Here is a 16739-nt window from a genome sequence, read left to right as displayed (position 1 = left end):
AAGAGAATTTAGTATTGCATCTCTTTTGAGTGATATATTGAGAATACAACTTGTTTCTAATTGCTATTCACATTCTTTGATCACTTCAAGAAAACTCAGATGTGCAATAAAAACTCTTGAGCACAACTTCCTCAATTTGTGCGTAGACATTTCTCTCACAATGAAAAAGTTTGAATTTGTAATGAAAAGAGCAAGAAAATAATTGCATTTTCGGGGTAGTGGGACTGTTGGAACAGAGGTTTCCATTTGGCCAGTATCTGTTGTAACACTGGAGACAAAGCAGCTGCTCCTACATGATGCAGGTTATACATACTCAAAAGTTGAGGTGCAATTGAATACTGTTTGTCTTTTGCCAATAACCAGTGGGTTACTTGTGTGAAAGTACTCTTCAGTTCTAGTTTTATGCTGTTTAATTTTTGTTGCATGAAATTCACTAGTTTGCTGGTATGATTTTTTTTTCCCTTGGTAGAATTTTAAATTCTTGTTCGTTTGTAGCAAGCTATGTCAGTTCATTGAGTAATGCTTTTAATACTTATACAGTTTCAGCCTACCGAAGTGTGGTAAAGGTAAACCAGCACTTATACGAAGACACACACTGGAGGATCGAAGTGAATTGATATCTTGCATTGAAAATGGAAACTATGCCAAAGCAGCAAGAATTGCAGCTGGTAACTATAAACGATTGTATTTTTAATAATACTATATAACCATATTTTCTCTGTTAGTTTAACAGATTCTAATATTATTTTCTCTGCTGAAAAACATCTGAGAGTTCTGAAAGTGGTATTGATAGCACAGCAGAAGCTGCTAGTTTTTGCTTTCAACTTTGTTAAAACTTGAAAGAGAAAAGATGTTGTTTTTGATCAGTAAGTGATCAGAAAGTGATTTCGGCTACTCCAGTAGTACAAGCAGTACTACTATTTGAACTGCAGTACTATTTGTGGGTCTGCTAGCATTTTTCCGTAGCTTTTTTAGAGTCTACTCTTGCATACTTTTCTGTACTGACAAATGGGTAGGACATGGTTTGCTTCGATTCAGGAAAAAATAGTTGGAAAAAAGGGGAATTTTTGAGGAGTGTAGAGTATAATAACCAGATTTTAGAGAATGTGTTATGTTTTGGTAATATGTCTTCCTTTTCTTTGTATATTTTTAATTGTATTGCAAGATTTAAGTCGTCTTATCTGTAAGTAAAGGTGTGTTTGTAGAATACAGTGTTCCTACAATGATGCTGGGGATCGGGCTTGCTGTGTCTAGCAGGCCTCTCTTTAGTTTCTGACCTTGCAGCTCTTCTCCACTTAACCAGTACTCTTTCATATCTTTCCAGTGCTTTTATCTGTCTCTGTTTGTCTTATCCTGTTCCTTCCTTCCAGTATGGTCCATTTTGTTGTCCTTCTTGCAGCTGATCTGTTCTCAGCTACTGTTTCATTACTCTCAGGTTTAGTACCTTTATTATTTGTATCGTAACCTATTATGCAAGACTTTTTTTTTTCCCATTTGCTTTTCTTATTCTGTCCTGGGTAGTCTTACATTTAATGCTCTCCACTTTCTGTACGTGTTTTTTTCAGAACTCTTCTTGACCTTAGTTCTGTCTCTGTTCTCAGGTACACCATACAGCTGCTTAAAAGGAGGAGAAGCAGCATTATTTTGTGTATTAATAGATATTCTGTCTAATTTGAGTTCTTTGCCGTCTTCACTGGCAGATAAAGAGGAAGAAACAAGCAGGAGTGACGTGAAATATGCTGCTTATCTTTTGTGCATAACTAGAACTTTGCCACGATTTACTTACACTAGGAGTAAACTCCTAGATTTTACAAAGCAACTAAAATAAAGGGTTGCCTATGCTTAGCAAAATATCTCAAGAAGTTTTGCTTGACAAGAGTATCCATGCTTTAGGACCAAACACAGTGCTTACAGTTGCAGTGTCCCAAGGTTCAGAGCGTGTTTTGGTTTTATTTACAAGATGCTGTCTCGGAACCTCTGGTATGGTATGTTGTACAGTTATGACGAGATGCAGTTTTGCACTGATTGATGGATGTAAGCACTATAATACATGCACACTAGAGATGTGTGCTATGAGAGGTTTTTATAAACAGTTGCTGTTTACGGGGCTGTGCTGAGATTTGTATGTCTTGGCTTCCTTTACAGGAACAGTCCTTTACAGGGACAAAGTGGCAGAGCATTCTTCTGCCTGTCTCTTCCTGAATCTTGCCTCGTTCTTTTATCCAGGTGTTCCTTGTTCACTTACCAGGATTCTCATCTACCTCTCCTGTTGCTAGCTCCTGTCTCTCTCTGTGTTTTTGTCTCAGCTTGTAAATTCTTTGTCCCACAGTTTTCCAGTCTATCTCTCTACCTTGTCAGATTTCTTTCTTTCCTTGCTAAATCTTAGCAACTTTTTTTCATCGATGTGTAGATGCTGTTTTTACCTTCAGTCATTTCATACTGGTGAGCGGGAGGGGTGCAGATTGTAGAGGAACATTTCATGGCATTTGATTCAAATCACTTTATCTTTTGCATGGTCTTCATTTCAGCTGGTAAGTCATTGACAGCAGAGAACACTGTGCCCAGCCAAAAGTTAGACAATAAAAGGGAAGCTCCCCAGTATATCATTTGTGCTAAAGAATAATCTGTCTGCTCTGGAGGGATCACAGCCGTCTTAGCAGCATTTTTGGAGCTTAAATATGCTCAGTGTCTGTAGATTCATCTGCAGATTTAGATGTTAACATCAAAGTTGTCTCTAAGTGATTTGAAAAAAAGAAAAAAGCTTACTGCACTGTATACTCTTACTACTACTGTCATATTTCAGTCAAATAAGGCTTTCTTGTTTGAGGTTGAAGTTTCTGGTTTAAAACAAAATTCGTTAGAAACTGCCCTACAAAAAACCCTCCATCCTTTCTGAAAGCTGTGCTGATACTGAGTTTTGAAGTTCTTAGCTCAGTTTTTGAAGGCAGAAGTATCTTAAAGTTTTGAAGCTTGTGATGCTGACACCTAATGGGTGTTCTTCTCAACCTACCCTTAAAAAGTTCAACCTGTCAACTTCAGTATGAGAATGTTCATGGGAAAAAAAACAAAGTACTAGTTGTTTTTGAATTGTTGTAAGAAGTAGAAAGTGTGTAAAGGGAGGAAACGTTTAGTGAGATATCCTTGTCTTACATTGTTTCTTAAGTCTGGTGTTTGGTATTTTGTTACTGTAGGTTTTCACATAGTGGAAGTATTGTTATTTAAATAACTTAGGAGTACGTTGTCATGCCTGCTAACTTAAATGCACTCACTCTTATAGATTGAGGAAATAAATTGATTTTTGTGGCATAAAAGAAAAGTACTAACCATGTGTGCTAGCATACGAAACTTAACCCCTGACACCATGTGGAATAAATTCTTAATAGGAAAATATTCTGAGATTCTTCCCTATTGTTATATCTGAGAAGTCTCTGATGGAGCCTTGCTGTGTGCATTTACTGAGATTACGTATCACCTTCTACACTGCATTAAAATATCATTTCTCCATTTTATATCAACTCTGCCACTAAGAAGAATGTAGGTTTCTTTTGTTTCTTCTGCTGGGTGTCCCAAAAAAAGAGGGCCTGTGCTGTTTTTATGTAACAGATACAGATATTAATCTAAACGTAACTGTGTCTAGCTTCCATGTGAATGCTTAACGTACTGACATTAATAAAGTAGAGATACAAAATTGTCTAAATTACTTTTTTTGTGGTGTTAGGAATTTCTTTGATCAATTCTTTTAAGATAAGTCCAGTTAAACCGTTCTGATAGTGACGTGTTTCCACAGTGTCCAATATTTAATATATTCAACTGTAGTCTTAGGAGTATGAGAATGCCTGTATGTATTCTTTTTATTTCATATTTTTATACATCTGAAGAATATTATAGCTTTTATCAAGAAAGTAAAGAAGATCCTGAAAAAACCTCTCTAAAAATATGTAGAAAGGAACAAGTAAATAAGCCAGTAAACAGACTTAGTATAGTTTCTTCCCAGGTTACCTAGTTCAGTTAAAAAACAAAAACAAACAAAAAACAACAGTAGAAATAAGTCATTTTCATGGTTGTATATAATGGAATGTACTGATTAAAAGTCTCATCTGTAAAGCAAACCTGCTGGAATTGACAGCAAACATCCCTGTTTTTCTTTTGAGTACTTGTTTGAAGTCTTAAATGCTGTAGAAAATTGTGTTTGGATCTTTTGCTCGTCTGATATGCACAGCTGCGATAGAACCTATAACAATTTTTAGCTTCAGAAATATCTAATGCCTCAGTCAAGTTGTGGCACGTTACTGTGAATTACTGCATTTTGATAACTTGTGTTACTGGACAGTGAATCTCTAAGGTTAAACTTCACAATACAGTATTTTCTTGGGATGTTGATAGTCTTATCAATTGAAGTAAACTATAATTAAATGAAAAGCCTGTGTTTGAAAATTAACCTGGAATATGCTGTGGTGAACGTCAGACCTCTTTGTTTATTGATCAGCTCAAGAACGTTTTCCCCACTACTACTTCTCCTGCAAGTTTTGGAGCCATTTTCTTTTAGTACTTCTCTCAATGTCGAAATGTGTATTTGCATGTCAGATGTCATAATAAGCACTGCTTATTTTAAATAGGAGCAGATTAGAAAGTATTTAGGAATAAGTCGTCTTCTAGCACTTGAAAAGCTATTTCTGTCGAGCATTGTCTTCCTTCTAAAATACTGTGCAACTGCAGTCTCTGAGATATGAAGTCCTGGTAGGAATGCTGTTTTTTATTGATGTTTCTATAAAAAGCAGCACTGGTGTACATTTTTTTTTTCCTAATTGTCATGATTTATTGGTTAGAAAATAACTGCAGAAGATTTGTCTGAGGCTTCATTCTTAAAAATACTAATCTTACATGTAATTACCATTTGTTTTCAGAAGTTGGTCATAGCAGTATGTGGATTTCGACTGATGCTGCAACATCTGTTCTTGAGCCTCTGAAAGTAGTATGGGCCAAATGCAGTGGATATCCCTCTTATCCAGCTCTGGTAAGTGTACAGTTCTCCATCAGTACATACTGATACAAACAGCAATACTGTTTATGGTTTGAAAATTTTGATCCATGAGCTCAGCCTGAATGGGAAGTTATGAATTACCATGAGTAAAAGTGGATCAGTTTTTCCCTCTTTACAGCTTTTCCATGAATTCTATTTGTAAAATTATTACAATACCAGATATTGAGCCAATGATATCTATTACCCTACTTATCTCACTCTCTCACAGGTGTTGTTACTGTAATATACATGATTGTTTAGAGGATCAGTTGAACGAGCATTTGACAGGCATCTTGGTAGTGTTAGAACTATGAGATATTTTCTGCTGCAAAATGGCTCTAAAAATATTGTCTGTTTCTGAAGCTTATTAAAGAAACAAAATACTTAATAGGATAAATTGAATGATTTTATCCAGTTGTCAATTGTATGGGTAAACTTAAAGCTGTTGTCTGTGTTATTTTAGGAGAAATACACACCGTTCTGCTTAAATCAACAGCTTGTAGAGAAACAGTATTTGAATGGTTTCGGGCATTTGGTGCTATAAAAATAGTCTATATACTATGGCTTCATTACTTTCATCAAGGTTCACCAAAGTTGGAAAAGACCTCTAAGATCATCTAGACCAATCGTCCAGCTCCCACCAATATTTCCCCTCTAAAACTTGTCCCTTATTACAACATATAAGCGTTTCTTGAACATCTCCAGGGATGGTGACTCAATCACCTCCCTGTGCAGCCTGTTCCAGCACCTGACCACTCTTTCAGAATAGAAATTTTTCCTAATATCCAACCTGAACCTCCCTGGGCACAACTTGAGGCCATTCCGTCTTGTCCTGTCTCTAGTTACCTGGGAGAAGAGGCTGACACCCACCTTGCTCCAGCCTCTTTTCAGGTAGTTGTAGAAATAGATAAGGTCTCCTCTGAGCCTTCTCTTCTCCAGACTAAACAATCCCACTTTCCTCAGACACTTCTCATAAGACTTGTGCTCTAGACCCTTTACCAGCTTTGTTGCCCTTCTTCTGATGTGCTCCAGGGCCTCAGTGTCTTTCTTGTAGTGAGGGACCCAAAACTGAATACAGTGCTCGAGGTGCAGCCTCACCAGTGCTGAGTACAGAGGGACGATCACCTCCTTGCTCCTACTGGCAACACTATTTCTGATACAAGCCATTGGTCTTCTTGGCCACTTGGGCACACTGCTGGCTCATGCTCAGCTGAAAATTAACCAACACCTCCCAGGTGCATTTCTTCCACATAGTCTTCCAGCCACTCTGCCCCAAGCTTGTAGTGTTGCCTCAGGTTGTTGAAGCCAAAGTGCACTTAGTCTTGTTGAGCTTCATCCCACTGTCCTCAGCCCAGCAATCCAGCCTGTCTTTATTGATATAATAGACTAGATGATCTAGTCTATTAGTCTAGATGATCTATATGACTGCTTTGACATATATTTACTGGGGAGATCAGGTAGCTTAGTTATGCAGAGTCAAGTTAAAACTAGTGAAGATGAGGTTCCGAGCATGAATTTCAGCCTTCAGTTGGTGACCCAAGCACACTTAAATCAGATGCTTATAATGTGATTAACTGTTTCTTGAATGGTGCACTTTGTTGTTTGATTTAAACTGATCATAAGTAGGAGGTGCCAAAAGGTGCCTTTTCTCTCCCCTCCTTTATCTAAACAGTGATGTTTCTCTGTGTGATTAGTTGATTGATGTTTTAGCCTCAGTCAAGAGAAGAAGGTTCTTGTGATTTCCATGAACTCTCTACAGTATTAGTTTTCTGCTGACTTCCATTACCAGCTTATTGTAAATTAAGGTAGATAGGTACTATTGTGGAAGCTGGAAAAGTAATAGGAGTTTGTAGGACAGGAGGTGGCTGGAACAAACACCATTTTTGATGGCAGCCAAGCAATTGTTAATGCTGTACATTACTTAAAAAGGAGTTTCATTTGTGCTTCTCACTGTATGATTCACTGAAAAATGAGTAGCCTTTTCTGATAGTTAAATAGTTTATGCAAAGATTTGAAAGTTACTTTTCTTGTTTTCCTTTTTTTTGTTTTCCTCTTGTTTAAAGCTGTTCCTGATTCAGATTTTGAGTGCCTAATTTGTTTGCACAAACATTCATACTGGAACATATGTTATACAGGTTGGGTTTTTTTTTTCTTTTATACGTGAGATGTAGTTTTAAAAATTAGGAAATCTACTTTCTTTTCTTTTACAGATTATTGACCCTAAGATGCCTCGAGTTGCTGGCCATCACAATGGAGTTACTATACCAGTGCCACCTTTGGATGTACTGAAGATTGGAGAACAAATGCAGACCAAATCAGATGAGAAACTATTCTTAGTACTGTTCTTTGACAATAAAAGAAGTTGGTATGTTATTGAAATGTTTTGCTTGATACAGTGACTTTAAATTTTAACTATAGCTTAAATCTAAGAATGATTAAGATGTTGCCTTAAAGATATTTTTCCCATGGTTGTAACAACTGTAATGTTAAAATTTCATGTTTGAGTCTGTTCTTGGACTAAGGTATATTGTACTGAAAGGTACTTCTTTATGGTCTATTTGGAAGGCAGTAATATGAACGATCAAATAGTCTTTTGGTTTGATCTACAAGCTGGTGTTATTGACCGGGTAAAATCACTCATTTGACTAAACAGGTTTTTTTTTAAATAGTCTTTAGTATTTGTCTGTATCAGCTTTTGTCATTGTATTCCTAATGACAACGCTTTTTCCAGTCTGCTTGAGTGTATTTGCTATAGAGTTTTAATCTTCCTAGTTAAATGCCTTATTAACATTCTCATTTGAAGTTCTTAACTCATTTTTCCATGAAATATTGCTTTTTTTTCTTTCAGTATCAGCAGTATGCTGTGTGGAGTATGAGGGGAGGATTCATAGAATGAAACATTATTTTCCCCCTCCACTAGATCTTTTTGGTTTTGCCAAACATGGAAGCATTTCAGCTATTTCTTTCTTCCTTTCAACAAAGAACATCTTTCTTTTCAGTGTTCTTTTTAATCTTCTTTCATGCCCTTCAGAGGATCTTCTTTATTTAGTTGTGCAGGATTCCATGTGAACCTGCTTTCTTCTGCCTGTCTGTTCGTGGGCATCGTCTGTTCTTAAACAGATTCAGTATTCTGCCTCTCGCTCTCCCTCGTTGATAACAGAACAGTAATGCAAGCTGTCTCCAAACACATTCTTAATCACTACTATGATTGCTTCTTATCTCAAAAGTCCTCTGGAACTTGAACCTTTTTTGGTCATTGCCTGCAGGTGACCCTAAATCTTGCAAATATTATACAGAGTTGTTTCTGACAGATACTCTGCATCGATGGACGGGATAAGCTAAATATTTTTTCCGTTTTTTTATATGCTATGGCTACTCTGTCTTCTTTTATAGTGATTATTTTGATATTTGTCGGTAATTCAGTTCTGTTGTTCATAACTAAACTTCTACTTTTGAACCTGTGTTTGGTTTTTATTCACTTACTGGGCTTATGTAGTCTTCTGTCTGTGGTACTAGCCTCTGTCATCTATGGATTACCTTTCCTAGCAGTTAACATCATTTTTAGAGCTTAAAACAGAAAACTACTTTGAATGCAGAGTTAGTAGGATTTCATACTGTTGAGGAAAAGCATACTAAGAAGAACTTCCTTGACTGTGAAGTCTTCCTGATAAAGACCATTTGATACATCTTAACTGCAAGGCAAAAATTAATCACCTGCAAATTCCTTGTAGTATTGGAAATGAAAGAGTGAAGAAAAAAATGCTGTGGCAAGTGAGTTGTGAGTCATACTGTTAGTTGCTGCCATCTGTTCTTAAACTTGCAACTGAAAGGGCCAACCTCATACCCAGGAATTTATCAAGCCAGCAGGGCATGGGGATTGTCCTGCTCTGCACTGTGCTGGTGCAGCCTCACCTCGAGCTCTTTGTGCATGTTTGGGTGTGACAATGTAAGAAGGACACAAAGCCATTAGGGAGCATTCAGAGGAGAGCTGTGAATATGGTGAAGGGTCTTGAGGCCAGGATGTATGAGGAGCAGCTGCAGTCCCTTGTTTTTTTCATCCCAGAGAAAAGGAGACTGAGAGGAGGCCTCATGGTGGCCTACAGCTTCCTCACAAGGAGAGTGAAAGGGCAGTACTGATCTCTGCTTTCTGGTGACAGCAACAGGGCTTGAGGGAACAGCATGGCGCTGCATCAGGGGAGGGTCAGGTTGGATATTAGGAAAAGGCTCTTCAGCAGGGTGTGATTGGGCACTGGAACAGGCTCCCCAGGGCAGCGGTCATCGTCCCAGGGTGACAAGAGTTCAAGAAGCATTTGGACAATAATCTCAGACATAGGGTTTATTTTGGGGCAGTCCTCTGTGGAGCCAGGAGTTGGACTCTGTGATCCTTGTTGGTCCCTTTCAGCTCAGGGTATGCTGCGATCCTGTGGTTCTAAACTAAATTGCATAAATATTTCATGCTAATTTCAGTCAGTTGATACTTGTCACTAAATAATAAATTATCTGTTGAATTTGAATGTATTCTTTGTTATGTGGAAGATACTTTCTTAATATTACATATTTTTTAAAAATATTTAAAGCAAGTAGGTACTAACATAAAAGGAATTTTACTACTTTATTTAAGATGGCAAATCTGACCCAATAAATGGGAAACATGGTACGGCATGCCATACAGTTCTATACAAACTTTATGACGTTATTTTATATTTAACTTATTTATTTTGCCCTTTCTTATAGGCAGTGGCTTCCCAAATCCAAAATGGTTCCCCTTGGGATAGATGAGACCATAGACAAGTTAAAAATGATGGAAGGTCGCAACTCAAGCATTCGAAAAGCAGTAAGGATTGCTTTTGATCGTGCTATGAACCACCTGAGTAGAGTACATGGAGAACCAGTCAGTGACTTCAGTGATATTGACTAACAGATTCTACCAAGGCATGAAAAGTACCACACAGACTTGAACTCTACTTACAAACCTCTTTGTCTGAAAGAATGTATTGAAGATACAACCCCTTAATTGTTGATTCAGTGGCTGAGTTCTGCAAACTTGAAATTGTCGAGCAATTCTTCTAAATCACCATTGCCATACTGATAAATGATTTTATCACATTATAGTTTGGAGGATTTTCCACTAAACGTGTTAAAACATCTTGTTCATAGTGTGCATAATTGTACATAGATGTATATTCAACACTTAACTTATTCTGATTTTAGATAGCTCTTTAATTTCTTTTATAATTTTGCTGGGGAGGGAGTTGGTTTTTGTTTCCATGCTTTTTCTTCTTTCTTTCTAAGTTTAAGTTACCTAAGCACCATCTTCCAGCTTAAGGTGTTTAGTGAATTGTAAAGCCTAATATCAGAATTACATCAAATATATGTTTGCCTAAATCATATACGATATGGTGCTGCTTGTATCATTTCTTCCTTGGTCTGTAGCTTCTGAAAAAGACTTCTGAATGTTTGTGTAAATCATTGCTCTTTGCACAAAGTACCGCATATTTTAAGATTGATGTAAATTTACAATTACAAATATGTATTTTAAGAAAGGAAGTTGCATTATTTTGGAGGGTACTTTGTGAGAAAGGCATCAAGGAAAAAAAATTTAACTATGTACATCTCTTGCAAATCACCAAAAACACTCCATAGTTGCCCAAAATAGCTTAAGATTGTTTTTGTTTTGAACAAATCTGGCTTAAAGCCTGCAAGCACATTATTTCTTTCAAAACCATATCCCATTTATCTCCCATTGATTTTATTTTATTGATATATGTGCCTCCCTGTGTTTTATTTATTGTAGAAAATGTATTAATTTGCTTTATAATGAAAAATAAAATTGACAAATATATTGATATGCATTTTTATACAGGCACATGAGAAGACAACTTGCTTTGGGAGAAAAAATGTATTGGAAATTGTATAAAATAACTTGATGGTTTGTGTGTAATTTGATTTTTTTGTAACTTGTAATCTTCTGTTTCCACGGAGGGGATTTATGTAACTTTTAATTTAGAACACTTTGGTAGCAATAGAAACTTTGGATACATTTTTGTATGGTACATGTGATGTATATAGAATTAGTACTTTATTTTTATTTTTAAGAAGTAAAGCATTATGTTTGGGCAGGGGGAAGGAGGAGGGGGGGGTTTCCAGAATTGCATTTTTATATTAAAAAAAAAAAAATAAAGTCAAGATATTGATTGTTGTAGCTACTTTATTCCTACCTTCACTGAGAATACAGAATTTGTAACAATGAAAATGGCAAGGTATGTTTGCAATGTGATTTATAATGACTCCATTATTTATAAATGCACTGTTTGAACTCTTTTGCAGTGATATCTTAAATACTGTACCAAGTTATATAATATGAAACACCAAATAATGCATATGAATGCACGAAGTATTTATGCCCAGCTTTTTTTATAAAGGATTAGCAAATACAGCAAAACCAATACTTTTTAAACCTTTTTTTAAAACTTCATGGATAGCATTCTTCATTGTTAAACCTGCTTGAGTCTTTATTTTAAAGGGACAGTTACTTTATAAATAGTTTTTAATGTTTTTATTCTCTATTGTTTGTAATACCCCCTTAGAAGCTTGAAATAAAATTTCTTTCTCAACTGTTAATTTTGTCCTGAATTTGGCCCCTGAAATTTTGCTGTAGTGCCCATTCTCTTAATCCATGGCTGAGTTGTTAAAGAGGTGCTAGTTCAGAACCTTATTTTCTTGCTGCAGCGTGCTGTACCATCCTTACTGAGCCCTCCGTGTGGTAGGTATTCTAGTTACGCCCTGCTAGCTGAGAGCAATTGCCTGTAATGGAATATGGTAATTGCAAAGTTCAGTCGGATAGATTTCACAAATGATCAAGCAAACAGTTCTCCCAGTCTTGACAGTAAACTTTGCTTTGGGGGAATAGTGATGGCAGGTGTTCTGCTGTGATAGAAACAATTGACGCATTGGGTAGAAAGCTAAAATGAAAATTTGGTCATTTGCTTTAATTAGTACTTCTATGTAATGACTGAGGATCTGCCATTTCGCCGTGCTTGCTTTTGCTGGGAATGGAGCTTAACGTGCACAATATTCAGACGGTAGGCCCTCTTGTGATCATCTAGGGTTGCGTATTAAGAGAGCCTTCAGCAGTAGCCTGTGCCAGGTCCTGTTTCAGACGTGGGCCGCCAAATCAGTGTGTGTGAAACTGGAGAATGATTGGCAGCAAGAGAAAATGTGTTTTGGGGGTCTTTCAGACCTTGGAAAATTAACTGGAGTTCAGAGTAGGAAGATGATAGTTTCATATGGGTAGAACTTTGATAGCTGTGAAGTATAAATTCCCACTTAGTGAATAAGTTGTACACGCAGAGGTATCTCCTATCAGTTCCTGGAGAAGGTAACTTTTCCTTGATTTTGAGAGAGAATACCTATACAAACCATTCTATGTATTCTTTTGCTGAAATGGGCATGGAAGGCTGTGATTTTTTTCTTCTGTACATGTGATGGAAACTGTCCCAGAACTCAGGTTGCAGCAGTGGCTACAGCTTTTCCTACGCTATGCCAAAGCAAAGTATTATCCAGTGGTTCTTCAGGTTGGTTTCAAATGTAAAATGATTTCTCAGACTTGTTGCTTGTCAGTGATGTGTTTTAAGGAAATGCATGTTTATTTAGGAAAGGAAGATTGATCTCCAAAATTGCTTTTTTTTTCCTAATTTTATGCCCTAACTCAATACTATAGTCAAATAAATTTGTATCTGAGGGTGTGTTTCACTGTTTTAGACCTTGCTCTTGACCATTAGTAACTGAAGTAATCATGGAGTAGAAATTAGTATTGAAGTGGAGGAAAAAGAAGGGAACAACACATTACCTAAAGGTATCCTACTGTGTTCTCGTGGAGCATCACAGCAGTAGAAGCAGGGTGTGGATTTGTGTATTCACTTGTCAATTCTGGTGCGATCATCCCCAGCTAATAAAGAGTGAGAATCCCGGAGCAGAAGTTAATTTATCCTCTCTTGTATTAAAATGTGAGAAATCATGTTATAAATATTTAGGGGGAAAAAAAAAGGGTGTAATGACTTTCTTTTTTAAAAAAAACGTTTGTATTTGTTATCAAATGCAGTGGATTTTGCAATGTTTGTTGTGATTTTTGTATTTTTACACTAGAGGGAGCAATACACACAGACCATCAACATTCACAAAAATATTAAATATTTTCTTTTTAAAATGCTGCTATTAAAACTTCTTGCTGTTAAACAGTCTTTTCTGCTTCTAGTTTTTGTAATCGATTACAAATAGATTATTCAAGTCTTACTGCAAGTTTGGGGAATGTTCATTTTTCACCAAAGAGCTGATACTTAGAGCAGCAACTCCCGACTGGCTCTCTTTCTATGGATCTGAAGTGACAGGCATGTTAACTTTTCACACTGTTTCATTTAGCTGTTAATTCCTGGTCAGAGGCTTCTGCTCTGGGTTCCTTCTAGAGCATTATAAACAGACCATTACCTGGAGCTGCTTGCTCTGCTGGTGACAACATGGAAGCTGAACACACAGCAGCTGCTGACAAAAACAAGTTTGGAGGTGAAAGTGAGAGATGAGACATTTGTTCTACCCTGCAGGCTGATAAAGGAAGGTTGTATGGTGGATATTGACAAGGGATTAGACTAAATGTGTGATTATATTGGTAAAGGTCCTTCTCTGTTTTTTAAAAAGTAATTCTGTAAGCCTATAACACATATAGAGGTGAAATGTAAATGCAGGAAGCATTTACTGTCCACATTGTGCTTAACACTTTCTTGTGTACGTTTTTATAAAACAGTCAATTATAATAAATAATAAATGTGGGCATGAATGACAATGGAAGGTGGAATGTGGGCAGAATCAAAAAAGACCATAGAGCCCTGGGAGCACAAGTGAAGAACACTGGTCCCCAAGTTGCCTTTTCTTCAGTTTTGACAGTTTGAGAAAGGAGGGAAGCTAGTAATGTGTAATGTGTATCCTGGTGCTGGTGCTGGCACAAGGGTTTTGTTTTTTATCACAGTAGGACTTTCTAAGAAGATTATAACCTGTTAGGGAGGGATGGGATCCCCCTGTTGAGAAGAGGCAGGGCAATCTCTGGCAGCAGGCTGGCCAGCCTAGTGAAGTGGGCTTTAAACTGAAGGGGATGGGGTCCAAAATGCTCGTGCCATTGTGACTGACAGGGGAATAAGGCAGGCCAACCAGAACAGTGACAAATGTTGCTTATCTGCCTCCCATGACATAAGCCAGAAAGTGAGCCACTTCAAGGGAGCAGGCAGAAGTGACTGCCAAACCACACACTACCATCTTTGAAAGGTCATGGAGAATGGGAGACGTGCCTGAGGGCTGGAGAAAAGCCACTGTCACTCCGGTCTTCAAAAAGGGAAATAAGGAGTCTGGAAACTACAGGCCAGTCAGCCTCGTGTCTGTCCCTGGAAAGCTGATGGAACAACTTACTCTGGATGTCATCTCCAAGAAAGTGGCAGAGAACAAGGTCATCAGGAACATTCAATATGGATTCACCAAGAGGAAATCATGCTCAACCAACCTGGTAGCTTTCTATGATGCCATAGCTGGCTGGGTAGATGAGGAGAATGCAGTGGGTGTTGTGTACCCTGATGTCAGCAAGACTTTTTACAGTGTCTCCTGTAACATCTTTGTAGGTAAGCTTAAGAAGTGTGGGATAGATGGATGGACAGTGGGGCGGATTGCAGACTGGCTGACTGGCCGAGCTCAGAGTGTTACCATCAGTGGCACAGTCTGTTTGGAGGCCTGTAACTAACAGTGTTCCCTGGGGGTCAGCACTGGGTGTGGGCTTGTTCAATATCTTCATCAGTGACTTGGGTGAAGGAGTCCACCCTCAGCAAGTTTGCTGATTTTACAAAGCTGGGAAGAGTGGCTCACACAGCAGAAGACTGCGCTGCCTAATAGCGAGACCTGGACAGGCTGGAGAGTAATGACTTTCTTTCACTGAAATCTCTGTTGGTAATGGAGGAAAATGCAAGCTGTACTTCAGGGTGATTCGAGATCTTTTCTCATGTTTTGTTTCCGTATTATTAAAAATCCAATGCTGCATTGACTTTGGTCATCCCATTGTACTCTCTGCTAGTAGTACATCGACAGAAGGGATAGAATAAGCAAAAAACAGATATTTGTTTAAAAAAGAGAGAGGTGTGACAACACCTCTTAGGAAACAGGCCCTGCCAGTCTGCTTTTCTATTGGCTCAGCTTGTTGATTTTGCAGTCCATATAAGCTGGGCTCGTTTTTCATTTTTCTGTTCTGATGTTTCTGCTGAGAAGAACTGGTAAAGCCTCTGCAAGGACATGGTGAAATAAACTACGACAGATAATGCTTAGGTAGAAAACAAACATCTGAATTGTCCAGGGAGAGGGCAACAGCATTTTCCCACTTTCTGGAAAAAAACTCTTCAATACTAGTCCAGATCTGTGTGTGTGTACCTGCATCTCTTTTTTTCTGTACTTTTATTCGGCAGTAGTAATTCTTAGGTTAATACTTTATAATTGGTGTGACTTTTATATCTACGCTGTGGATGCCCCAGAATTAGTTTCTTTACAGACTGACATGTGGAATTCCATGGACTAGCCTTAAAATATGATTTTTAAATAGCAGCACAGGGGTTACTTGGAATTAAAGAGATTTTGTGTGTCCAAACCAGGAGAAGATGATGCATTTTGGCAGCAGTTCATTTAGAAAGTAAAATTAAGATCTGTGCTGAGAGAGGTGTTTTTTTCTGTTGCTTCTGGTACTTTTTTTTTAGTTCCCAGTGAAAGTAGCTATCTTTGCACCAACCCCACCCCCAGCCCCCCCCCCCAAAGAAAAAACAAAACAAAACCTACAGTAATGAGTGGATTTATGCAGAAAAAAACTACAGATAGATTGTACATGAACTTTACTAGCAATCTAATTTTTCTGCCTTTTCTATGACTTCCATATTTGCAGTGGTGAAACTGAGTAGTATATGATGTACACATTCCAGAAGAGAATGAAATGAAAGTTACTCCACTGCACTTCTTTTGGATGATGATTATGGAGTGAGTGTATATTGGATGCAGTTAGGATGCTGATGAAGCTTAAAGATGAGCTTTTCAGATCAACTTCATCAGATAATCTAATTTGCTTCACAGTTGTTTATTTCTTCCCACAAATGCTAATTTCTTCTGAAAATACTGACAAACAGTATTTGTCAGCAGGTGTTCCCAGGTGAAAAAATATAGTTTTTGGTTGCACGTTAGAAAAAGATCCCAACTTTTAATGGAAACGTTAATCTCTGAATGGGGATTTCAGCAGTGTAAATAGATAACTTTTTTTTATAATGTCTGTCTAGACGAAGAAAGGTATACATACATTTTAAGTGTTGTTTTCTTGAATGCACTTATTCAGCGTATTACATTTTACTCTGCACGAGATTAGTCCTGTTTCTCGGACGCTGAGCTGGGGTTTTTGTTGATTCTGAGAGCTTTAGGTATGGTGAATGGAGGATCATGTTGAACTTGCAGAAAGTGTAGAACATGATGGTGGTGTCACAGAGTCACAGAACGGCTGAGAGAATGGGCCTCTGGATTCACCTCACCAAACCCCTGCCCCAGAAGGGACACCCAGAGCAGGGTGTCCAGGCCCATGTCCAGGTCTGAAGGTTTCCAAGGAGGAGATCCACAATCTCTGGGCAGCCTGTGCCAGTGCCCAGCCACCTGCAGAGCACAG

The 16739-nt window shown here is 37.9% G+C and overlaps 1 protein-coding gene across 11 annotated transcripts in view; it reads left to right on the top strand.

The window, feature by feature from the left end:
• The window catches only part of BRD1 (bromodomain containing 1), a 69046-nt gene extending 55786 nt beyond the window's left edge, over positions 1-13260 (top strand). For 5 of the 11 annotated variants that reach the window (XM_021384702.1, XM_021384704.1, XM_021384705.1 and 2 more), the window contains 4 exons: positions 541-668; positions 4905-5014; positions 7231-7385; positions 9755-13260. In XM_021384702.1, the coding sequence (XP_021240377.1) occupies positions 541-668; positions 4905-5014; positions 7231-7385; positions 9755-9938 (577 nt within the window). In that variant the 3' untranslated portion in view covers positions 9939-13260. The remainder of the gene's footprint in view (positions 1-540; positions 669-4904; positions 5015-7230; positions 7386-9754) is intronic. The other 6 variants (XM_021384697.1, XM_021384701.1, XM_021384699.1 and 3 more) reach the window with 2 other exon arrangements.

This window comes from Numida meleagris, chromosome 1 (genome assembly GCF_002078875.1).
Source record: "Numida meleagris isolate 19003 breed g44 Domestic line chromosome 1, NumMel1.0, whole genome shotgun sequence".
Taxonomy (NCBI): domain Eukaryota; kingdom Metazoa; phylum Chordata; class Aves; order Galliformes; family Numididae; genus Numida; species Numida meleagris.
Note: the sequence above shows the minus strand (reverse complement) of the source record. Positions and strands in the feature narration are given on the sequence as shown.